Genomic DNA, 26,395 nt, shown 5'->3' with positions numbered 1-26,395 from the left:
TGAGAACATTTAGTCTTTGTTCCCTTAATACCCGCAATACATATAAACTGGGCTGCACATTCAGTTCAGTTAATTCAGGAAATAGACTGTCAGGACCATCTCATATTTAATAGAATTGATAAATGACAGAAACATACATCACATATTAACCTATTCCAGTTCTTTGAGGTTGAATATTGACATTTAAATCACTGAATTCATCATAGGAAATCTAAATAAAATGGGTTTCATTAGATGCTGAAGTTAATTGCAGACAAGCAGGCTTTATTGCGATGATGAAAGTTACAGGCCCGTGGATTCCAGTTTTCAATGACTCATCAGACAGGCAGTGGCCATATATTCTTAGCTACAGGGGAATAAAGTGAGATTTAAGAGACGAAATCTCTAAACGGTTCACAAAAGACATATTTTTTATGATCCAAAACAGTTATGTATATCATACAACAAAATTGAAAGAGGTATTACAATACTCCATTCATGCATAAATGAAGACAATCTGCTCATACAGCATGTTTGGATTACTATTATTCATAGCTGCAGTTTGTCTATTTGTGTGAGCCGCTGATGTCAGAGCGCAGGAATGCCACTGTGGTGTCCCAGACAAAACCACACAAGTACAGTAGACATAGTTACAAGACTGCAGCAGCTGCCAAAGCGTTGTGCTGGAAAGAACACCTTGATAGATAACCAGCTCAAGTTAATGCCTCAGATGAATTTCCTTTCCCTGGCCACTTGCTGTTAATTTTCTAAAGTACAGGCTGTCTGTGTGCCTTTGAAGCCAATGTTGAGGAATGCTGTTGTGGTCTCCAAAGCCTAACCACACATTACACATCAATCGATTTACCTTACCGGTACATATTTTCGTGTTTTTATGGGTTTATACCTGTTGTTTTTTAACTGTTCTTCTTCTTTAATGTAAACTCCTTTGTACCATTGGTTTTTTGAAATGTGCCATAAAGGAAACGTTTTTTTTAAATTAATATTTATAGGTACCGGCTGTCTGTTTGTGAAGTCAGTCTTCAGGAATTCCCAGTGTGGGGTCCCAGGCCTCTAACCAGACTTAACCTCCCATTCCAGATGAAAGCCTCTCTGAGAGAGACGGTGTTGTTTGGCCGAGCAGCAGAGCCTTGCCTTCAGACAGCAGGAATGTTGGATGTCTGGAGTGGGGGTCAGGAAGCGAGGAAAGAATGCCAAGTATGTCCATGTTTGTCCAGGGCTGGCTCTCCATTCAGCCCCCAGTGACGTGCAGCGAGGGCCAGCGAGTATAAAGAGAGCTCAGCTCCCCGGTCAGAACTCAGAACAACTCCTCTACCGAAGCTAAACTCTAGCTTTCACCAAGACAGAAAGAAAGAAAGAACGAAAGACTGCGACCGGAGCAGCAGAGAAATACTAGAAGACAAACCGACAACGAGATCAACTTGATCAGAGACAAACGGTTTCTCTCGACTCAAACTCAAGCTCAAACTCTGAGACTAAAGGAAGACTTTCCTGACGAGACTTTTGGAAGAATCTGAATTCTAAAAAAGGAGAAGAGATGTCTGCTGGAATGAACAGAATGATTTTGCTGCCTTTCCTGTGCATTATGCTCTCCTACATGGTAAGCCAAACATTATTGTGACAGACATGTAGTAAGTAAGTAACTACAGCAAATGCAACATGCCTATGTGCTGGTGTTTTACTGCTGCAGTCAGACTTACAGCATATGGACACAGTTGTCAGGCAGTTTACTTCATACCGACCAGGTGAATGAAGTCCAAAATGTTTCAGGAGTTAAGGAAACTCATTTATTGTGTGTTTTGCATCAATGCTGAGCTCTAACTTCTAACAGTCTGTATAGGGAATAGGTCAGGATTGCAGCTGCCAGTGTGTGTGTGTATCTGTATCTATGTGTTCTCCATGCATACATAATGTTATCTATTATGCAACTTATGGTGATTATATATAACTGAACATGTGTCTGTGTGTGTTCTGTGCTCAGGCTGCAGGCCAGGAGTGCAGCGGGCAGTGTGTGTGCCCCTCCATGCCCCCCCAGTGCCCCCCGGGAGTCAGCCTGGTGCTGGATAGCTGTGGCTGCTGCAGGGTGTGTGCCAAACAGATGGGGGAGCTCTGCACTGAGAGAGACGTCTGTGACCCACACAAAGGCCTCTACTGTGACTTTGGAGCCCCCATTAACAGGCGCATAGGAGTCTGCACAGGTGAGCTATTGATAACAGCAATAATGAAATAATTGCTGTAAGTTATTACCTCAAAATGTCTACTGAGAGGTTTTAAATGACTTCTTACATACTCTCCTCATAGCATTTAGTCTGTCTTATACCCAAATCTTCTCAGTAGCTTGGAGAAAGTCTCTTTGACCAATTGAGGCATTTACTGATGCTCTTATTCAAAGTGAGCTCTGCTATTGCAATAGTACAATAAATCAACATAATCACATATAGCCCATTTTAAGAAGTCTCCTCTGTCCCTGCAAATCTCAATTCATATTAATCCATAATACTGATATTATGAATACAATATGAATATTTATGCATGGACTGGATCATGACAACCTGTCGTTCCCCCTCCACAGCTAAAGAGGGAGCCACCTGTGTGTTCGGAGGCATGGTGTACAAGAGCGGAGAGTCTTTCCAGAGCAGCTGCAAGTACCAGTGCACCTGTCTGGACGGAGCCGTCGGCTGCGTCCCGCTCTGCTCCATGGACGTCCGGCTGCCCAGCCCCGACTGCCCCATGCCCCGACGGGTCAAGGTGCCAGGGAAGTGCTGCGAGGAGTGGGTGTGCGATTCTCCCTACACACACAGCTTCATGGGCTCTGCCTTGGCTGGTGAGTTCGTTTTTTAGTTCGTTTTTCAGCGCATACTAATCTTGAGTATCAGCATTAGTAGTGGTTAGTCTGGTCGTGGTAGCTCAAACACAATATTTTCCCATGGTGGTGCTCCAATACAATACATGATCAGTAATCAGGATGGTGTTTTTAACCGTGTGTTTCCTCCTGTGTTTCCAGCCTACAGAGAGGAGGAGACCTACGGCCCAGACCCCTCCATGATGAGGGAGAACTGCCTGGTTCAGACTACTGAGTGGAGCGCCTGCTCTAAGACCTGCGGCCTTGGGATCTCCACCAGGGTCACCAATGACAATCGCGAGTGCCGCCTGGAGAAACAGACCCGGCTGTGCATGGTCAGACCCTGCGAGTCGCACCTGGAGCAGAGCATCAGGGTGAGTCGAGATAATGTGAAACAAACACTCCACTGCTCAGCCATTCAATAACCACCAATCTATGCACATGAACTCTACAGAACCAAAAGACTACCAAAGAATGCCTGCTAAAAGTTTTGTTTTCCTCATTTGTTCCTGCAGAAAGGGAAAAAGTGCATCCGTACCCCCAGACTCTCCAAGCCCATGAAGTTTGAGATCTCCGGCTGCACCACCACCAAGTCCTACAGGCCCAAGTTCTGCGGCGTGTGCCTGGACGGCCGCTGCTGCACCCCCCACAGGACCACCACCCTGCCCATGGAGTTCAAATGCCCCGACGGACAGGTCATGAAGAAGCACATGATGTTCATCAAGTCCTGCGCCTGCCACCACAACTGCCCCGGCGAGAACGACATCTTCGAGTCCATGTACTACAAGAAGATGATGGGAGACATGGCGTGAGCCGCCTGAACGAACAGATCTGAACTTATGACTTGAAAACAACAGAACTCCATCTCATTTTGCAGCTCAGTATATATGTTTTTTGTTTTTCTTCTTTCATGTTTTGTCATTTTTTCTCATTGTACAAGTCAGAAGTCCAGACACTTGTCTAGGTGTCTGTGTGTTTTGCATGGCTGGTGCGACCGGCCCCATAGAGCTCAGACAGAGGGTTGCCTAGCAGCTCCAAGAGATTCCTGCACTATAACTTGTATTTTGACAAACCTACTGTCAGGTTGTCTACTCCGTTCCCCTTAAAATCCCGTCGTCAGCTTATCCATGTCCCGTCCATTTAACTGTACGCCTTTTAATGCCTTATCTAAAAGCTGTGTCCATAATCTTGACCTCCTCTCTAAATGAGGTGGGAAACAAAGCCCCCCCCCCCCCCCCCCCCCACCCTTTACCCCCGAGCCCAGACCAGACCTGCAAAAAACTCCAAGCAGCTGTAGAGGGAGCAAGCAGACCACAGCAGGCCAGTGTTCCCCCCTCCTGTCCAAACCAAACAGGTCTGAATGTGCCCCTGTGTGTGTGTGTGTGTGTGTGTGTGTGTGTCTGTGAGCGCAGGCCTGAATGTTGGCCTTGTCTCTGCGCCTCTACGTTGTTTCTCTGCTCGCAGTGTGAAGAAAAGGTCAGGGTTTCCGCCCGGCGTGTGGAGCGTAGGGTGAGGAAGAAAGCAGCGTGCTGAGTTTAGGGTCGGATATGGAACATGGCGTGCGCGCCTCGAGGCTTCGCCACGGCACTGAAAAAAAAAAAAAAAAAAAAAAAAGACATGTTGACTTTTACTGATTCAGGTCAGAAGGAAGGAACCAAGCGACTATAGGAACAAAGTGTCTATTTTGTAAAAAAAACAAATAGAAGAAAGACTGGAAGAATTGTAATTTCATTCCTTTTTTATTGTTGATGTGTAAATTATGTATATATTTGTACAGTTTAAGTTAATTTAAAAGCCAAAATTGTTATTTGTTCTGTGCTTCAAAATGTATCGATAGTGTATTTTTTGTCGACAGTATTTTTTACTATTTTATTGAGAAGTGTGACAAAAATGTTACATGTTTTCACTTTGTAGCTGGAAATAAAATGTTATATTTTTATACAAACATGCCAGAGCTCTCCAGTTGTTCATTCTTTCATTTTGATAGAAGAGATAGATAGATACATAGATAGATAGATAGATAGATAGATAGATAGATAGATAGATAGAAAGATAGATAGATAGATAGACAGAAAGATAGATACATAGATGGATAGATAGATAGATAGATAGATAGATAGATAGACAGACAGACAGACAGACAGATAGATAGATAGATAGATAGATAGATAGATAGATAGATAGATAGATAGATTGATTGATTATTCTTCTCACATTCAAAACTGTTTCATGTATGACCCTTTAGCTTTTCAATTTCAGTGTATATTACTGTAAACAAGAATAGCACTCAATTGAAAAATTAATATGTTACTTATCAGCATAACTAGAATAGCATATGTTCTTATGTAATTCATGTGGTTTTGGACAGCGCAAGTAATAATTATGAACATGAAGAACGCTCTCCCAAAGCCAGAAGCAAGAAAACTAAGACATTAAGCTGTGATGTTCCTCAGAGATTTAAGTGGGAAAGATGACAAGGATTTTTCTTGGGATAAAGACCAATTTTCTGGTTCATAAATGATAAACCCATCAAAGTATAAAGCTCATTTGGGAATAAAACTTATAATATTCTGCAATTTCATGGTATCAGTCTCGCATTCATTGTCCATGGACCAGCTCCAGATGACATCCCAAATTTGAGTCTTAACACTCTGGATTGTGTGTGTGTGTGTGTGTGTGTGTGTGTTTGTGTTTATGAATATTGATTGAACTGTCCTAGACCATAAGAATAACCTATGAATTCTTAAAGTGAGCATCATTTTCATTTAATGAGCTTTAATATGTTGATCAGATTCCATAGTTTTTTACTCAGGGTTAATGTGACATTGATCACTTCTTGATTACTGCTTGATAACTTCTTGCACACCAAACAAATGGAATAATGCAGAAAGAACTATTATGTTGGTTTACCTAATCCTGATTTGTCTCTTAGTTTAGAGCAGTGATTCTCAACCTTTTTCATATCAAGGACCCCTAATTTAGTCCACATTTGGGCCACGGACCCCCATTTAATGAGATTTTGTCTCTTGGACCCAAATCTGAGAATATATTTATTGTTAGATATGATTTTGTCCAGAATTCCAAGACTATCTGTATTGCAGGTAGAGAGATAACAGTGAAACTAAAATAGGCATTCTTCTACACTCTCTAATTGCCTTAACTTCTTGTAAATGGAATAATGGGGAAGTTTAACAATTCATCAGTTTGCTGGGGACCCCCTGGAACCCCCTCAAGGACCCCTGGTGGTCCCCGGACCCGACGTTGAGAAAGACTGGTTTAGAGACTGAATGTAGGGAGAATTACACATTTTATGTCATCTCATAAGACATTTTCATTTTAGTGTATTCCATGCTTTGTTGTAAATCTTTTTCTTTTGTTTTAACATAAGACAAGTCAGAAAAAAGTGAACTTATCTCAATGTGTTTCACTTAAATACAGCTGCTTAAAAAGGATTAAACAAAATAGGAATTTCTGTGGTCATGTGACCATGATGCTTTCAAATCTCCCCTTTTTCATAACCTTTACCTTGGAAAAAGAAGAACGACAGTCTAATGTCGCCATCTGCTGTCCTTTTTAAACTGTGTAACCCTCTTCTTCTTGATGTTTTTGTTTTACATCCTCCACATTAGTAATTAAACAGTCTAAGATATGATTGCTGGTTCTTGTATCTGCCATATCTCCATGTACAAAATGACTGATGTTTGATCATTTTCCATAACGTAACTTTAGATGTCAACTGGATTAGATAAAGACTGGATATATAGAAGCAAGTGACATATGATATTTACCACTTATCATCTGATTTTTCTCTATTTACAGTCATACAAAGATCATGGGTTTAATTTATACAGCTTGCGTGTGCTAAAATACATCCTAAGATTTACATGTATTGCATCAAATAGTCCAGCAAACATGCATATACACAGTTTGAATGAAACTGTCATTCAGGAAACTGTTCATCAGTGTAGTGTTGAATCTGTTGATTTTAATGCATGTGTAAAGAAAAAAAGAAATAGAATTCTTGTGACTGATCAAGTTTAGGTGATCATGCAGGGAAAACTGATATTTTAAGGCTCTCTGTACCTGCACCTCAGATGTTAGAAAGATGTTAGATGTTAGAAATAGGCACAGAGAAAATTTCAGCTGCTTCTATTTTTACTTCAGCTGCCAAAGAACCCAAAAAGTACATTTTCAGTTCTCTTCTGCCCACATTCTATTCTTGTCTCCTTTCAGTCTCGCAATGTTTTTACCTCTTCTGAAAAGTTACACACACACACACACACACGCAGTCCATATGCACCAAAAACCCTTAACACTGCACAGTGTGATGAAAATCCACACTTGCTCTTTCTCTTTGATAGTAACAATGAAAGAATAATGTAAGGCTGAAGCCAAACAGGGATTTAGATCTTGGTGTCTTGGTACCGGATACATAACCAGCCTTGTGTGTCACAGCGTGGTGATTCATGCTCTCAGCCTATCGCCCACAAACACAACCAAATGTAGACTGCAGCTCCAGTGTGAATCAATATGTCTCTTTTTCCAGTGAGAAAATATGGACTATGAATTGAAATTTCACTCTCGTAAATTCACTTGATAAAGATCAGATCAGATTCAATTAAATTAAGACAATATGTATGCAGATTTGCCTTTGTCAGCTTCATAGATATAAAATTTTCCATGATCATGGTATTCAAGGCTGATGCAAAGATCACAAGGTTTTATCATTTAAATGATTCATTAAGATTCCCACAACGTCGAAAAAATTGTTGGTATGCTGAGTTTATTGCGTGAGTGTTATTGTGCTACTATTAATTAAATTTTAGAGGCCCCAAAGCATTTATCAAGACAGAAATCTCCAGATAAACTATCCAATTTATTTGTTTTCTTACATAAACTCCATACAGTTTTAGATCACAATCCAGCCGTTTGTCTGTTAAAAATGTCCACTTATTGCCGTGGCTTGATTTCTTTCAACTGTATCTAGAATAATCAAGCAGAACTTCCCAGAAAGAGTCAATAGCTTTGTACAAGTATACATGAAATTACTGTACAACCCCCACCTTGTCAGTTGGTCTACAATTGTAACTGCCTTTACTTTTCACATAAGTCGATGTGCAGTGCTAAAATTATTTGGAAAGCAGGCAAGATACATCATTATGCTAAAGCAGAGAGAGAGAGAGAGAGAGAGAGAGAGAGAGAAACGGAAGGAAAACAAGTTGTTATCCTTCAGTGACAGAAATAGTCCGATAAGAGCCTTGCTGTGTGTGTGTGTGTGTGCTGTGTATGTTATATAATGTGTGTACATGTGTGTGTTTGTATGCTTGTTAGTATGCATGTCGAGCTGCATGGTGCACCTATATGCTAATATATGTGAGGGACAGAAAGTCGCGAGGGAGGCTGCAGCGGCGGCGCGGCGCGAATGGGCATCCTCAGGAAACAGCAAAAGATACAGATCTTTTTTTCTCATATTCACACACTATCTGTGGAAAACAGAGGCAGCTGGTAAAGAGGAGGAGGACGAGGAGGCAGAGGAGGTTGTGGTGTCATCCTTGTATCCGTCTCCTCTCAGCCTCGCCGCAGCTCGTGGAGTTTCTGGGCAACGCTTTCCAGTTCCGACTCGATGGCTGCCAGACTCTCAATCTCTGGCTCCTGCGGATACAGTGAGAGGACAGCGAGTGAGAAATAGATAGTGAGATATGAAAAGATATGATCACACCGGATTTAAAAACCATCCTCACACACAATAAACTTGCAGCGTTGTTCTGGCTTTCAGCAAGGACACAGCATTTCCAGAACAGCCTCTTTCAGGCTCTCTGTCCCATGACGTTTAATAAATGTGTGACAGTTTGTGGCCATCAACTCTACTGGTCTCTTGATAGCTTCCTTTGAACATTCTGCCAAGCGGTAGCTGCGGCATTTTGTATCCTCATGGGACTGAAGCTGTAGGACAGATTCTGCTCCAAATCTTTTTTGGCACGCTGCAGAACACTTTGACACCTGACTCAATGTTCCTGGCCCTGAGCGAGCAAAACCAGTCTGCTCAGGAATTGCACTCCAACAACCAACTTACTCTGAAAACTAGTAATAATGAATGTTCTGCATGAGTCATTATTTTAGCTGTCAGCTGAAGCTACAACACAGTTACCGCACTGCAGAAACTGACAGACTTCTTGTTTTTTTATCTTGTATCCAGACTAATCAAGCGTATTGTAGGATTTTGTTTTTTGTGAAATCATCTTACCACACTGGCAGATAATTTTACCAGTTTCAACAAATTTGCTTTTTGTTTTTTTCAGGATGATGTAACGTGTTTCAGGACATTTACTTGGTAAAAGTGAAATTGGAGACAGTTTCCTCTTTCAAGATTTTTCAAGATTTTCTTGATTGTTTTAAGGTGATTTCTTGAAAGAAGTCATATTGGCATGTATCGAGTGAAATGTATTGAAATCTGCAAGATTATCTGCCAGTGCAGTGAGATAATTTGACTAAAAATATCATGAAATAAGCTTGATAGGTCTCGAAACGACTTAAAATCACTTGACAGCTTGTCTTTTTTTGCAGTGCAATGGAAGAGAGTGCGATGGAAAAACACACCTCTGGCTTTCGGCTGGCGCTCCCCTCCTCCTCTAACCCCCTCCTCTCCTCTGGATTCCTCCGAGCGATCATCTGCAGCTCCTTCTCCTCCTGTGTCTCTCCTTTCTTCTCGTCCTCCTCTTCTCCCGCGACCTCCTTGGAGTGATGTGGCACTTCCGCCTGCTGCTGCTCCTCTTCCTCCTTTTCTCCCGCTCTCTTCTTCGCTGACGAGCTCTTGGCCCTCTTGGTCCATCGCTTCAGGCTGTCCTTACTTCCCCTCTTCATCTCCCCTTCATCCTCCTCCTCTTCCTCTTCCTCCCTCTCCACTTGCGTGTCGTCGTGTGAGAAAAGTGCCGATCTCTTCTTCTCTACCCCTTCCTCGTCTTCTTCAGCGGAATTCTTCTCCTCCGGTTTGTTTTCAGGCGCGTCTCTCTTTTCGGCGGATTCATCACCTGGGGATATGAAAAAGAAAGAATTGGGTCTCGCTCTTGCTCTCTGTTTCCTGACTGAAACACCTCAGACTACCTGTAGAGCACTTCCCTACCATCAGCAAGAATCCACTCCTGGTAATGAAATATTTCTTGCCAGCTGGCAGCTTTGCCCACAGTACTGCTAGCTGCGCTTTATGGGAATTAACAGCATGACTGGAACAATCAGATTGCTTGGCTGAAGCCGGCCTTTGTAGAATACGTATGTGCATTTCATTGTGCGGCTGGAGCTTTGCCATTTTAGCTTTGAGAATATTTTTTTCATCAATGATCAGTTGAAAACATTTGGAGATACAATAGCAAAAGCTAAGAGTTAGATCACACACAGAAAACTAAAGGTGCGAACTGGAACCTGAAAATGGTTCTTCAGAGTGATGCCATAGAAGAACCGTTTCTGGTTTGAAAGGTTCTTTGTGGAACCAGAAATGGTTCTTCTGTGGCATCATTCCAAAGAACCATTTTTGGTTCCAGTTCGCACCTTTATTTTTTCTGTGTGCACTTTCTTTTCCCCATGTTCCTTCAAGTACAGTTTTACAGATTGTTGTGGATGATTGGATGTATAAGCAAGCAGGCCGGCTCATTTGAATTCCAGGGACATTGGGATATTTAATCATGTTGCTGTCCCATCAGAGTGCCAGTTATGTTGGCTCCATTCCACTATGGGGAGGGGGGGGGGGAGTGGGTGAAATTCATCATGTAGATGGAGGCACTTCTATCAATCACCGAGCCCTGTGGTGCAGGCACTTCCATCTAGAAGGCAGTTTTTCTGCCCTCCTCCCTCCTTTAGATTCTGCTATCACTCTTACTTTGGTCAACTGCGTTCGATCTTTTCATTTGGATGGATGTCCTTTATTCCTCCAGTGGAAATAAATTTGATTTGACTAGACCCTTACTATACGTGCGCTACATCTGTGTGTGCGTGTTGCCCATCATCTTTTTGCTTTCTCATGGTTTCCTCTCAGTGGTTTTTCATTGTCAACAAAAGGATGAATTAAAAACAAAAGACAAGCTAGGAAGAAATATAAAAAGTAGGAAGATACACTTGCCTTTCTTGTCCTTACTCATGTTTTCCTCCTCAAATCCTTCCTCAGAATTCTCCTCTGACTTTGCCCGCTTCTCTTCATCATCTTCTTCTTCTTCCTCCTTCTCCTCCTCCCTCTTTTCAGCCTTGCCCTCACTCCAGTCACTCACAGAGTCAGACACGTGATTGCCCGGGCTCTCGTCTTTTTCCCTCTTCTCTTGCCCCTTTCCTCCTATCTCATTGCGCTCCTGTGACTCTTTATCTCTAAGGCTCTCATCTTCTTCTTCCCCTCCATCTCCATTTCCCGTCCTCCTCTTCTGGTTTAGGATTGATCTTTCACCAGGTCCACCCAGAGCCTCCAACATGGATTGATCTGAGCAGGGGAGAGGCAGAGATATAATTCACTAGGAGGAATTGATTTCCCAAGGACATTAAAAGACGGTACTTACTTAAAAAGCACTACAGTTTATTAAAGGGGTCACATAGTATTGATTTCTTGTTTTCTTGCTAGATGGAGTGAATGAGTGGGTAATTGTCAGTCGGTTTTTATCAGAAAATAACTAAAACGTGCACCAAATAATGCTACAATGTGTCTGCCTTTGTACCAAAACCTCACAAGTACATGTTACGGCTACATATTACCGCATCTGTTATAGGACATAAACTTCAACAGCAAGGTATTAGCAGTGAAAGCCATCTGACATTGTGGAGGTTTTTGTCATTGTTTGTTCTATCCTTGCCAATTATCTGTGGCTATTTCACACGTGTCAATGTAGCGCCCTTTCCCCACAGTGTGCTTAACAAGGAGTCTGGCGCTGACTTTAATCGGCACGTGCGCTGTCAGGTAGAAGGGCTTCATCTATGGCCTAATTCTGTGCACAAAAAAAAAACAGCAGAATTTAAATTATGCACCTCAGTAACTCTCCTCCACTAGTCCCTAAATGGCATTCACACAAGCCGGTTGTCCGCCCTGCGCTACCGACACCATGAAATGGGGAGTAATGCATCATTTTGACAGCTGGTGCACTTTAGCATGCAGATTAGATATTCCTCAAAATGGAACAGAGCAGATTTTGTTGACTTGTGATTAAAATAAACAGCACAACTCACATGGAACATCTCAAAATGTCAGCCTCCACACACCTGCATATAATTCACATGTTCAGGACGGTGGAGGACCGGTGCTGCCCTTAACAGGAGTCATAACCATTAAAGGAACTCACCAGCAACATCGTCTGTGGTCTGAGGAACATGGGTCACATGATCAGATGCTGCAGTGTCACCTTGCAGCTGAGCCCTCTCTTGGCCGCCTGGAGTGAAGTTAAAGTTATGTTATTTTGTTTTTTCCTTCCATATCTCCTGCGCTGTCTTCATAAACATATAAGCAACAACCTATGCAGCAACTTCACAAGTCCATTTGCTGATAGAGAACAGCTCAGGACTGCAGCATGTTCAGTGTTCAAACAAACATCAGCTTTATCACCTTCACGCTGTATGATCCGTGGCTCACCTTGAACAGCAATGATCTGCAGCTCCTTCAGGAAGTTATGGTGGCGAAGGATAGTGACAAGCCTGTCATCTGCAGAACGTGCACACACACACACACACACACACACATCAACAAAAAATGCAAAAAAAATGGTTAACACCCCCTAACCAACCCAAAAAAAAGCAATCGAGCAGGCTGCAGGGCAAACACACAGGTGCATGTCATTCCCCATCACTTGTTCACAGGACTCAGCACTTTGCCTCTGTGTTCGTCAGAGTTAATTGCCCTGAAATTTACTGCTTTCAAAGCAAGAGTACAATTAATCATTTGGCCCAGAGAGACGCCGCCAGTAGAATTACAGCGGCGCTGAGCGCTGGTCTTTCTGCTGACCCACTGAGAGCTCTGCATACGCAGCAAGCACAGAAAAGACAACTACTGTACTGTGCTCCAATATCCGCCTCCTCTTTCCTTCTTTCTTTCTTTCTTTCTTTCTTTCTTTCTTTCTTTCTGTCTTTCTTCTGCTATTCCTCTCTTCGGTCTTTTGCTGTATGTGTTTTTTATAGCTGTTCCACTCTCACCCTTTCACACCCATGACTTTGACTCCCTCTCTCCCTCCCTCTCCACCTCCATCTCTTTCTATTCCTATAAGTGGTGTACAGTTTCCCTCTCACAGCGCCCGCTCCGTAACAAAAGCTGTGTGAGTAATGCCGTGATTGATTTTTTACAACAAGGACGGCATCAAGGTAATACAATGGCTATGTAATTTAATAGTCTTGACTGAGTCCTAGAGACCCTTCTGTATATAACACTCGGCTTCAATCCATTAACCTTATGGTGCGAGCGCCGTGCTTTCATGATGAAAATGAGCGCAAATATTGGTTCTACTAGAAAGGGACATGGTTTGTTTGAAGACAGTGTTGTTCCCATGTTAGGGCCAACTTCTTTCAGTTGACGTACAGTGAGCTCTATAAGTATATAAGCAAAAAGCTGCTGGTTAGTAGGAGCATGATCATGATGATAAACCCTTATTTATTTGTTCTGTTTAAGCCAACCTTGTACTCCACACTGCCTCGGGGTGAATTCAAGCCAAACATACTTTCAGCTGAGTGCTCAATACAATGAAATGCAAAAAAATCCCAGAGAACTTGACCATCGGATACCAAGAACCTGGTGTTGTAGGTTGCAGACTTGTAGAAACTGCACATTAAGAATTCACTTCATACAAAAAGGGAGTACTTTATTGAATATAATCTTGCCCAAATACAGATGGCACCCTGTGCAAAAAGTGATATGGCCCAAATTAAACCTGACTGATAAAGTGGAATGGGAGAGGAAGAGTATGGGACCAAATCCAAGTCCACTGCACCATCTACTAATCAAAGAATTTCTGTTTTAATTTAAGCTGACAGTGTAACGACTAAAGGTGAGGTCTGTGCCCTAAAGTGGGCGGGGCTTACCCGTCTTCAGTGTGACCAGGCACTCCTGACTGACAGGCAGGGAGTGTGGCCTTGACAACACTTCTGCCAGCGCCTCCACAATGCATTTCATCACCTGAGGAGACGGACAGCACACAGTTACTGTTACTGTGACAACTCGCTATTTGCCTGGTTACTGCCTATATGATCAGAAAATGAAGAAATTACATGAATTTTAATTGTTGGCTTCTGTGAGTGTTTCAGTGACATAAGCTAATGCTATTACTAAACTACATGCTACTGGTCTAAAAATGAGTTAGGAATGTTTTGGTAGAAAATGTATTATGTATTGTATATGTATGGATATTTTCATGGTGTCTATGGCAATATTCACACAGTTTGTATATTTTGAATTTCCTCTGCTTCTGCATGCTGCTTGTGCACATTCTCTAATTCAAAGATGCGACGCTCTCACATTAAAGGAGATCAAAATCTTTGCAGAAACATTTCAATTCCCATTGTGCTTTCAATGTCAAGCCGCAGTCCCACATGCCTGATTACTCTCTTCACTCGTCAAAGCGCTCCAGTTCCGTCTCTTGGATCTCTGGAAGTTACTCGGTCATATTTCTTTCTTGCTCCTCTTTATAGCTTTTTCCTGTCTCTCTTGTATTGTCATCTCTCTAGACCTAATTCTAGCAACACCTTCATCTCTCTCTCTCTCTCTCTCTCTCTCTCTCTCTCTCTCTCTCTCTCCATCTGTCTATCTGTCTGTCTATTTCTCACCCTCCAGTTAAGTAGCAGCTGCCAGACATTCAGGATGTGAAATGGATCCACCAATACAAAACCATTAAGGTCAGGACTCTCCATTGCTCTCAAACCAGGAATGGTATCTATTGATTTTAGCAAGGTCATATTGAGATTGCCCCTAGTGGATAAGATCTTTAATACAAATTCAATTGCTTTGATTAAGTATTTCTAACCACCGCTTCCCCTTTGAGTGGGAAACGTCATGAGGAATAGAGGTTGTACTTGGTATATTTTGGTCAAAATACATAATTTATTAAATTTATCAAACAATTCTTGTGTAATAGATTTGAATACAGGTTTACATGTTACTCTTATATAATAGCAGAGTAAGTGTTAGAGAAAAGTCTAGCTCATACTAACACTACTACTGCTTCTGTTACTATACTACTAATAATAATAATAACAATTATAATTCTAATCATAGCAATAAAAATAACAAGAACAATAATAGTAATAATAAATATAATGATAATAATAATATTAATAATAATAATAATAACAATAATAATAATAATAATAATAATATATAACAATAATTTAAGCAAATCTTTACCTTGACGTCCTCATTCTCCAAGTGACTTGAAGTCACTGGCAATGACAGAACTGGAAGAAAAGCAAAACATGACGTGAACATCATATATCTTGTGCTAATTTTTAAAATAGGCTACACCATAAGATACAGATTATATGAAGGTGTGTAGGCAATGACAATTAATTTGACTACTTGAAAGATGTATAAGGGGAATAAATGTGCTAAAGGTGCAGGTTAAATTCACTCCATCTTTTGCCCGGTAGGCTTCACTGCAAAGATCTCATGCAAACAGCAATGTGTTTCGACAGTGTTTGGCGCTGTCCTTGGTGCTGAACCGAAACAGGGACAGCACACAATGCAGATTTCTCTCAACAAAGGGAACATACCGTGATATCAATCAACTTTAACAAGGTTTATCATTTTCTTACCGCAGTTGGATAATATTGTCAAAATGAACAATCCTCTCCCGATCATCTTTGCAAATGAGGCGCATTAAGCTCTCCAGGAACAGAAAATGGCAAAGCTTATTTCAGAAGGTGAGATTTCCCCCTCGAGTGAAGTCGGTGGATTACGGATTCATCCTGAACAAAACTTAGCCGCCTTTCGTTATTTCTGGAGAGCTAAATTTCCTTCAGCATCCGTGACCCCGCAGCCTCCGTCCTCTGGTCTCTCCACCGACTCCTCGCCGCAACAGCAGCCGCTTTTATAGGACAATGTGCGGGGAGGAAATGACATCATCCTGGGACACAATGATCACTGTTATACCTAACGCAACCTGGCTGCTGCTGAGGGTGGATACAGGTCTGGAGCCTGGCATATAGGTGGAAATAAACTAGGTAATACTCTAGTTACTGCACTTGAGTAGATTTTCAGAGTAGTAGGGTACTCAGTAATATTTAATGTTATTTGGTTTTGTTTTGTTTTGTTTTGTTTTATTGTACTTGAGCATGTTTTATTTTTAGATGATCTATCTATCTATCTATCTATCTATCTATCTATCTATCTATCTATCTATCTATCTATCTATCTATTTACTTTAGAGAGTGGATGATTACCACCCAGGGTGTGTTTGGGGGTATACAGTATATCTAATGCTTTGATATTATAAGGACATATCAAGGATATTTGACTAGAAGAAATAGCTTGATCATATGAATTTATCTAAAAGAAACATTATAAAACACTTAGTTAAAATCCTTGCTATAGTGCTGAGCACTCTAGTTTTTCATTTACACCTTTATCTTGTGTATGAATGAATGTCTGTGAAGATTAGTGGATGAATGAAAAAAAACCCACATACATTCAGAATATGTCTTACATTGAGTGAGCTTTGGCCTGGTGTAACAATGTACACCAGGTTTGTATTTTATTCTCCTTGATGACTTTCAGAGGGATTCAGGCTTGCAAAGGCTCTACTGTAAATGTAATGACCTTGTATGTGAAACTAAAAATAGAAGATACAAAAAAAAAAGAAAAGTCAATCAGTAGAGAAAAGACCCTTCATCATTCTTCATCAAGTAGGATAGTGAATAGATGCATAGGTGTGCATCTCTCTCTCTTTAGCTGCCTTCCTATATTTATCTAGGACAAAGGCTGTCGTCCTATTTGCTGATCATGTCTCTTGACTACCTGAATGTGTTGCTAGGTGACGGTTAATTGAAAATGAACTGTCACTGCTGTGACAGTGCCCACTCTCTGACCATGTGAGCAGGTGGCTTGAATAGGGATAAAATGAATTGAACTTTTTTTTCCATTTCATAACCCATCAATGCAGCTAAAATTTCCCCTAGGGGATCAATGAAGTGCATCTTATCTTATCTTATCTTATCTTATCTTATCTAAAAACAAAAGTTCAATTTGTTGGGCAAATACGGCATTTGGCCCTCTTTCTTCATCACTAATAAAAATATTATGCAGTATAATGAAGCTATGACATAATATACTGTATATCTTAATAACTATGATATTGTGAAGTCCATACATTTTTGGACAGCAGCATACTTTGTTGTTTCCGCTTCACAGTGTTGTCATTTTGAAAGTGACACAGTGAGGTTAAAGTGCAGATTATTGGCTTCAAGCTTCAACTTCAGGGGATTTTCAGCCACATTTCATTCTAGACCTGCAACTTTTTTGTACACAGTCCTTCATTTCAGTGTGCCAAATGTGACAGAATAAGATTAGAATCATTACGATAGTCGTTTTAGTATGTAGAAAGCATTTGGTTTACTGTGAAATGACTTCTTAAATCCATAAATATCAACAAACTATTCCCATTCAAGTCTTATTTCAGGTCGTTCCAGCTATATTACATTTCAGTGTAAGTCAATGTGAGTTCTGCTGTGACTCCAGTTGGCTCTGAGGTGTTCATCATGCTCCTGTTACAGAACTTAATTACTGACATCAATTACTTTGACAGCTGTTTCTACTTTCTCATAGAACCTGATGTGGAATTTCATACGGGGAAACATTCATCAAAATTATGGAGATAACAGATTAGCAAAACAGAAGGCTGTACAGCGCCTGGACTGAAGTGCAGAACCAAGTGTGTGTACATGACATAAATATATTTAACAGTGTAAGATTTGTGAAGTTAGCAAATATAAATATTCAAATATATATAAATCATTCAAAGTAGTATTAGTGAATAGCCTATTAAGTATTAAAGCAGTGAATAGAATAGAGTGAACCATCTCTTAAAAAGGAATGAGTGTGTTTGTCTCCAGCAAGACAGGCTGAACTACATGGGGAACTCTCAAACATGTCAATGCATAGAAGCCAGAGAGACAGAAGAACACATAAATCCTTCAGGATGATGCCTCAGCAGAAGAAGAGTAACCAGAGACAGGCTCTATCAGCTCCCTAAAATCTTCTCCTTAGTGGGACAAAGCCTGACACGGATGCTATTTTGGAAAACCCTCCAAGAGGTGTAAGAAGAGAAGAAGAGAAGAGAAAGAAGAAGAGAGGAAAGGAAGACCCAAGAGAGGGCCGTGCAACGACCGGACGCCCCCCAAGCCCCCCTCCCCCCCAGCCTTCGACAAGAAAAGAAAAGATCCCATCTCAGCTTTTGTCTATGGTGTACTGATATCCTAATGTTACTGTATAAGCCAATGTTTAGTTGGTATACATTTTGTGACTACTCCAAGTACGGTTATTTCACATAAGGTGTTTTGGCTCTTCCATGCACAAGCATCTAGCCTGATCCATGTGAAAGATCCCGCCTAATTGTTTTAATATTTATTTATTTATGCAAAATAGATATTGGATTTATTCCTTGACTGTCTTGAATATAGTCTGGTTTGGATTTACCCCGAAAAATCCTACAACAGGTAGGACAGGCTTTATTCAAGGGTGGGTAAAGACATATGATCCTTAACTCATACTGTATTCCCTTCTGTCAGGTAACAAGGTTATATCATTATAGTCAAATTACATTGCCCATGAACTGGTGCTCTAATTTTCTTTAATTTTTGGCAGCAAAGCAATCATCAATCAAGCTAAAAAGCAATAATCTCTAAATCAAGAGTAATCAATCTGAGAGTAATCGTTTTATGTTTTAGAGGAGGGGTAATCCATGGGTTATCTGTAGATGATAAATTAATCTGTACAAATGTTTTGAAAGTGATCTTCCAGAAACCTGCTATTCATCAGTCTCATACTACAGTACATAATGGAAAAAGTGGAGAGAGAAGAAGACTTCAGATTTATTTTTACAGCTTTTTATACAGCTGATGTTATTTGACAGCCGATGGGTGTTGTCATTTGCCAGCCTTGAAATAGGCACTAAAGACTCTAAAGATGGAAAAAAGAATCTGTGTTAAAGGTTTATAATACATGCCAGTTCTCCTTTGAATGTGGTATTTTTAAGATTTTGAAAGCCTTGAGCAAGTCCACCATTAGGACTGTTTTAGAGTTATATTAATAATAAGATGTGGATATATCTGACTATATACTGAAATGGCCTACTGTAATGTTATTCTGATGATAGGCCAGTCAATTAAACAAAACAAGGATATGCATTTCATACCCATTCAGGTCAAATGTCCCTATGTATATAATGATAATATTTTTTATAAAACTGTTACAGCTGGGAAGGGTTTATGAATGATATAACATATGTGAGATGTATTACATATATGACCAAAGTAAGCATCATCCTAAAGTTGTTTGCTCTCTTAGCGAAGCATCGAGTCTCACATGTGCATTGGCCTTGTTGGTCATTTTCTCTTTTGTTACCGACACATTCATTAAAAACGCGAGACAATGACAGGCTTCCTAGGCGTGGGCTGGACTGTTTGCTGTTTCAAATTTCCTATTGCGCCATGCTCCGATCCTGAAGATCTCATAATGATTTCAGAGAAACAATAAAGGACAATTTGCGTCAGAGGTGGATCCATATTTGTCCTGCATAAACCGCCGGTGGCATTGTTTGAACATGAAGAGGGTTTTCTTTGAATGCAACAATAAGGTCATTATGAAACCTCATGGCAGACTTGTGCTGATTGAAATTCAGCACACAGAATCACCCAAGAGAAATGGTAGAAAATGTGGATAAGATGTAGCAGGTCTAAATATTAATTACACAGAAAATATACATTTTAGATCCCAAGTTTTAAGATGAATCAAAATACATATTAGGTGGTAACTGCTGAAACAAGTTTCAAATGTCTTTATTAGTCATAATAATACATTTCTTCCTTGAATACATCTTGATGGGTTGCGCATAATTCATGTCAAAGATGTGTCATTTATTGTAGATTGTTTAAAAAAATGCCTCCTCAAATGTTTGACTAAATAAACACATTAAAAAGGACCTCTCAGGTATCCCATCCAAAGGCAAAAGGTTACGGCTGCTGTAAGACATGTTTACCTTGAAACAAGATTTTCAAAACCACCCTATTCTACTATATACAATTCAACTCTGCCATGCTGAATGCACACGGTTCCCGTGGTTTCATTCAATAGGTACAACAGAACTAAATTAACATTTCTGAGCGAATCCGAGTAACATGAGATGAGCTTAATATAGCTTTCACCTGCCCTGCTGTTTTGTGTAATTATAGTCATTACATACAGTCAATACATATGCTTTGTGTAATGGGAAAGAAGATGAACGGGCAAGTCTACTGTAGTCGATGATCATATCGCATGGCTCCTTATTTTGAATGCTGATATTCAGTGTGTATAGATAAATAGCACTGACAACATGCTCGCCATCCAACAGCATATACAGTATTTAGTGTTTTTGCTCTTCACAGCATCAGGACACAATGTGCTGCTGTACTGGCTGACAGTGCCTCCTCTAGTGCTCAACGCATGATAATGCAGTTACTGGAGGACAGAGCAGCAGCAAAGGAAAGTGGGCCAGCAGCAGCCTGGAGATTTAAGAGGCAGGCTTGTGACTAGAAGGTCTCCAGTTTGAACCCTCAGAGCGTCTGGGAAGATCTGGGTGGGAAAAGTGGATGACAAATGCTTTTCCCTCCTTCAATCCACCATCAAGACGCCCTTGAACTGAGCAGCTTCCAGTGTGAATGTGTGGAACTGTGTGAATGTGAAGCAGGTTACTGCTTAAAAATGAGCAAACATGCTCAGTCAACTCAATAAATTAATAATAAAAAAAAAAATAATGTGGTGCTTCAGGCAGTTAGTAATTTTTGTCAGAATTTGGATTAAAATGCTACTTATGCATGCAACATCCAATAAGACGGAAGGATGGATTTTTTTTTAATTATTATAATCTTTGAAATAATCTTAAAAAAAAATTAATTCATTATCTATTTAACAAGAGTTGAAAAGATTGAACATTTAGCACTTTGGCAGAAAAAGTAAGTGAACCCGAATTTCCATAATAGGTTAAAATCTTCATAGCAGCAATAACTATGTTTTAAGTATGTCCTTAAGCACTGCCAGAATTACTAGATATTCACTTACTTTTTTGGGCAAGGACTACTTGGGCCTAAAAAATAATTTTGGTCACACAAATAATTAATTTGCAATAATTAATAACTAATTATTAAACAGTTTTTACTTCTTCTATTGTTTGGGTTACTATATCTGCCATGTATAATAAGTAATACTGTGTAGTTAAAGCTGCACTAGGCTAGATTTTTATATAACAATACACCCGTCTTATCAGCCTAAATCACAAAGTGGGACTGCAACAGAGAATATCGGCCCCTAGATCCCCCACAGATTCGGCCAATTTGCCCAAATGAGATTCTAGTGTCGGGTATGATCACTGGCGGGAAAGTGGACGAATTGAATCTCAAGAGCGAAATGCAAAACGTTCTCCTAAAGAGCGTTTGAGCGATCACTCCTTCCACAGAAAGCTGGACTCACCAACGATGCCTGAACCTCTTCATCTCCTCCACCCTCACCAGACACTAAGAAGAGGGACTTTAGATCAGAGGAGTGTGCAGTTTACTGACGTCACACTACATGATCTCTGGGTTTTGAGCTCTTCAAACTTCAACTCAATTAGTTCCCTCTCGCTGCCATTCGGGGCCGCCAACGTGCAATGTCACCTTGTGTAGCTTTAAATGCCATTTTGACACCACATAAGACAAAAAAAAACAACGTGGTTCACAAACTTTCCTTTGCCGCTGTACCACCTGCCTCAGCCATAACCAGTACAGCAGTGACATGCTTGCTACAGAACCCCAAGACCTCCGAAACCCAGGGGGAGCAGGAGGAACAGGAGGAGGGCTGCCTGAGACGGAGCACCGGACTCAGCGGGGGACTGGCCCGACTTGGCTGCACTTGGTCGGGTGAAGATGTATGGGTGCTCCTGCAAATAGAATACAAATAGAATACAGATGTGTCGGGGTCAGTTACAGTCACGTTTAGGTGTGTCTCAAAGCAGATCATCATGACTTAAACTGTATTTTGAATGATAGTATTCTGTTCTATTCTTTTTTTTCTTTTTTTTTATTCTCACTGTTTTATTGCTTTTATTAAGTAATGATGTCACTACTGTTTTATTTATTTATTACTGCTACTATTATTTTTATTTTCTTTTATCTTGTGGTTTCATCATTGCTTTGCCTCTTGTGATGTTGATTATCTGTCTGCTGGAAAGCACTTTGAGCTGCTTCTCTGCATGAAAGGTGCTATACAAATAAAGTTATTAATATAATTTTTATTATATATCAGTTACATGGATAATAATAAATATGCAGTATAATTTATAAGTTTTCTATTTAGCACCACAAGCACTTTTTGACCAACACAACAACTGAAAGACTAAAGAGGAAAAACTGATCATTAAACATATTATTGATCTTTTGAGATAAATAGTCCTAGTTCTAGTGTTTTTACTGAGTACCATCACCTTAATTAAAATGAAACATCACTTGATTAGAACCAGAGAGTTCCAATAGACGAATATCCCAACATGTTATCATGTAGTGCCTTGGTTTGGTTGTTACATGAATAATGCCCAAAACATTTCATAGTTGGTAAAAGTGGTAAAAGTATCTGGTACTGAACTGGTCACATGCCCTAAGGTAAAGTAAAGACATATTCTCATATTCAAACCTGTCTTACCAAAGATGGACAGATGAGGCTGATGGGGTCCGAGAAACTGCTCACCATAAACTTCCCTCCCTCAGGCTGAAACTGTGAGCAGGAGACAGAGGCATGAGGAAGCACTGAATTGTGGTATCACTGTTATTTGTATTTTCACTGTAAGTTAAAAAAAGAAAGACCTAGGAAAGCTTTCAAGTGCTGATGAAAAAAGTTGCTTCCTGTAAACATCAAAAACAGCAGAGGGGCAGCAGAAGGGCAGCAGCAGACTTTAGACCTCTAATATACTTCCATCAAAAACAACAGGTATATCATTGCTCACCATGTTGTTCCACAGCCCCTTGGCCAGCTCCTCGTGTCCCTTTATGGTGAAGTGGAAGCAGTCGTGAGTGAAGAAGGTCATATCGATCTTGCCGTTCTGCTCAGGGACACAAGCGTAAACCGGTGTTGATTTCCTGATGGAGAGCGTTGGAACACGGCTTCTCTCCCATTTCAGAAGCCCCAAGCTGCATCCATCAACTTTCCCCGAATGATTCAATCACTACTGTGTAATGTTTCACATTGATTTATCTAATGAAGCCGGACACTTATGCCACTTTGATATTGCTAAAGTGTGGATAGATTACCGGGAGGCGGGGAGGGTCAGCAAGTTTCAGAAAGGGCTGAAGAACAACAGCAAAGTCCTCTCTGAAGAAACGATCACTGTAGAGCAGCTGCTCCAGTCTTTTCTGGAGAGAGAAGTGATGTGAAAATAACTTCCTGACTTTAGCAATAATTGCAAACTGGCAAATAAATTGCAGAAAATTATGAACATGGAATCGACAAAAAACATATTCTGTGTTTTCAAAAGGAAAGTGAGTTATGTCTTTGAATGATAGGTGGGTAATAATTATCTAAAGTGTTATCTCCCATTAGGGAAAACTGCTTCATAAAGTCAAAGGGATAAACTCCACCTGGAACTCCAGATTGACCTCCACCAGCTCCCGTAGTTCAGGAGAACTGCCGACTGGCTTGATCAGGCAAGAGCAGAAAGACCTACATAGAGTGACAGAAAGGAGGTGACAGAGTGCATAGGGATTAAAGAAAGAAACAAAAAATACCAAGCAATCCCAAAAGGTACCTTTTGGGAAAAAAAAAAAAAAAATGAGAGAAAAACTTATTGGTAGACATTGCATTGTATTTGAGTATGGTGGGTCATTGTTTGAAATATACAAAGTCTTAAATATATTGTGAGGAAAAGGAGAGTTGTTTTTTTTTATTTACTTATTTATTATTTTAATTTCTTTTTCTTTTTTTTTCCCCAGATGAAAGTGTTACAGAATGTAATTGTATGATGAGGAACTGACTGCCACCTGGAAAAGAAGTGGAGTTTTTCTCTTCTCTCTTTATTTATTTATTTTGTCCTCAGAAACCCACTGACGTGTGTAACTGAAAGACTTTGCTGACATAGTTATTCCCACATGCTCTTTTCAATGCATACCTTGCCAATGTGTTGACCAAGGTAGTCTTTGTATTTCTCAATAAAAACAAAAATGAGGTAAAAAAAAATACCAAGCAATCAATTATTTTTAGACTGATTTGACAGAGAAATGAACAAAAATACTAAAAGCTAAAATGTTAGGTAATGTTTTATTTTACAGCCCGCTAATTACGGTGTAACTAGTTTGTAATTATGGGGTACTAATAAAATAACAATGCTGTAGTTACAGGGTAACAAAACAAGAAGTCCGGGAATTAAGGGGTAATAATTGGAAAGTGGACTCTCAGTGAAAAAACAACCACATTTAGAATAAATATTGATTATATTGTTAGTAATAGAGGTATAGAAAATGTTAATGGCCAACATATATACTAATTCCACTGCTTTAGGCTACAGGTTACCCATAACTGCAGGAATAAAGGTGTGTTTTGAAGAAATGCGCAAAGACACTGTAACAGTAGTGTGCAAATAAATGTATTCAAATAAAATGATTCAGTTGTTCAATTCTGTAAAGTGGATAGGAAGATGACAGGAGTTCAGAAGTGGACTGCAGGTGAGAGGGCAGTCAAGCAGGGCTTTGGCTCATCTGCTTCTGTCTGGCAGGTCTGTTGGAGCAGCGTCTCTGCTGTTGCAGCCATGTTGTCAGCAGATTTCTTGTTCTTCTTGAATATGCGGGATAGCCAAGAAAAGAAGCCACACTTCTTCTTCAGTTTTGTCGACAGGCTGTCTTTGGCACTGGAACTCTGAGGTACTGTAGGTTTGACCAGTTGGACAGGTGGAAGTGTCTTTTCCAGGGTCAGACCGGACAGATCCTTGGTGTTCTTTACAGTTTCAACCACAAGACTTGGTGGAGCTTTGACCTCAACCTGGATGGCTGGAGCCTGGGACTCCTGAAGCAGGTTGGTTGATCCTTCCTTAAGCAGGTGAATCAGGGTGTATTCAGCAAGAGAGACGGGGAGAGCCTCCTCTGAGGTGGAGTTATTGTCAGGTCCAGCAGAGAGGACCGTGACTTCTGTTCCCTCACAACATTCAGGTTGATGCAGGACGGGGACAGAGCTTTCAGCAGCGGCCTCAATCTGTGGACAGGAGTTGACCGTTTCCCTCTTGATGATAAAAGGACATTGTTCTTCCTCCTTCTCCAAGTCCTGGAGGAACAGCATCAGTTTAGAATCAGCTCTGACGATTGGCTCCCATTCATCAAGATGATCTTGAGTAGGGACATGGCGTGCAGCGCAGGCAGCCATAAATGTAGAACTCACTGATGAGGAAGCATACATGTGCTTTTCACCAAGTTCCTCCTCCTCCAGGAGGAGAGAGAGGAACTGCATCAGATGAGAATCAGTGCTGCTGACAACAGGTTCCCATTTGTCAAGCTGGTCCAGAGATGGCCCATGCTGTGGGGAGCAGTCAACTGCAAATCTAGAGAGATGTGATGAAGCGTAGAGGAGCTCCTCACCAAATCCCTCCTTCTCCAAGTCAAAGTGGGATTTGACCAGTGGCTCCCACTCATCCAGGCAGACCAGAGTGGATCCACAGGGTGAGCAGCAGTCAGCCACAAATCCAGATGTGTCACATGGGGGAGCATAGAGGTATCTCTTTCCAACTGTCTCCAGGTGGTAGTCATTGTCAAAACCAAAGGGGGAGTGCTGAAGCAGTCTCAATCTCTCAATGATTTTGAAGTCATCAGTTTGAGCCTCATGGGATGGAGCCTCAACAAGGCGGAGCAGGTTGGATTGAGCCTCAACATGCTGAGCTGGGTGGATGGATGCTCCAGCATTACCTAACGCTGTGTCTTCGGTCATGAGAGGAGACTCTTTCTCTGTGGGAGGAAGGTCTCCTTTGTCCATATCCAAGAGACGTTTGTATGCTGATGAAGCTGTGCTGACTATTGGTTCCCATATATTGAGGCTCTCAAATCCACAAGCAGGTTTGGAGCCGAGGCCAACAGCAGACTGAGGTGAAAGATCACAGTCGAGCTCAGCAGTCACTCTAGAGAAACTAGAGGCTTCAGCATAAAGATAATGCTCCTTCTTCAGGACTTTCGCAAACATGCAGTTGATGTTTTCATGGCGATCGTCATTAAGGGCATTGAGTTGAGCGACCATTTGCATGGATGCTGAAAGAAATTCAATGGCAACATCTTAATAATCAAATAACCATAAGGCCAGCTGATGAAGCTTCATTCAAGGTCAACATGCTTCATAATAGCTTCATCTTATGCCTTTCA

General features: G+C 40.8%; 2 protein-coding genes across 2 annotated transcripts; one reads left to right on the top strand and one right to left on the bottom strand.

The window, feature by feature from the left end:
• Nucleotides 1-1,316: 1,316 nt before the first annotated feature.
• ccn2a (cellular communication network factor 2a) lies at nt 1,317-4,786 on the top strand. Its single transcript, XM_071900677.2, has 5 exons — nt 1,317-1,597; nt 1,979-2,195; nt 2,570-2,821; nt 3,002-3,213; nt 3,355-4,786. The coding sequence occupies exons 1-5, from the start codon at nt 1,535-1,537 to the stop codon at nt 3,649-3,651; spliced, it is 1,041 nt and encodes a 346-aa protein (XP_071756778.1). The 5' UTR covers nt 1,317-1,534; the 3' UTR covers nt 3,652-4,786.
• Nucleotides 4,787-7,700: 2,914 nt separating this feature from the next.
• Nucleotides 7,701-15,831, bottom strand: chga (chromogranin A). Its single transcript, XM_071904255.2, has 8 exons — nt 15,596-15,831; nt 15,189-15,238; nt 13,871-13,964; nt 12,435-12,503; nt 12,148-12,234; nt 10,950-11,297; nt 9,437-9,867; nt 7,701-8,491 (listed from the first exon to the last, which is right to left on the bottom strand). The coding sequence occupies exons 1-8, from the start codon at nt 15,639-15,641 to the stop codon at nt 8,408-8,410; spliced, it is 1,209 nt and encodes a 402-aa protein (XP_071760356.2). The 5' UTR covers nt 15,642-15,831; the 3' UTR covers nt 7,701-8,407.
• Nucleotides 15,832-26,395: the final 10,564 nt, after the last annotated feature.

The sequence above is a fragment of the Centroberyx gerrardi genome, chromosome 18, assembly GCF_048128805.1.
Source record: "Centroberyx gerrardi isolate f3 chromosome 18, fCenGer3.hap1.cur.20231027, whole genome shotgun sequence".
NCBI lineage: Eukaryota > Metazoa > Chordata > Actinopteri > Beryciformes > Berycidae > Centroberyx > Centroberyx gerrardi.
Note: the sequence above shows the minus strand (reverse complement) of the source record. Positions and strands in the feature narration are given on the sequence as shown.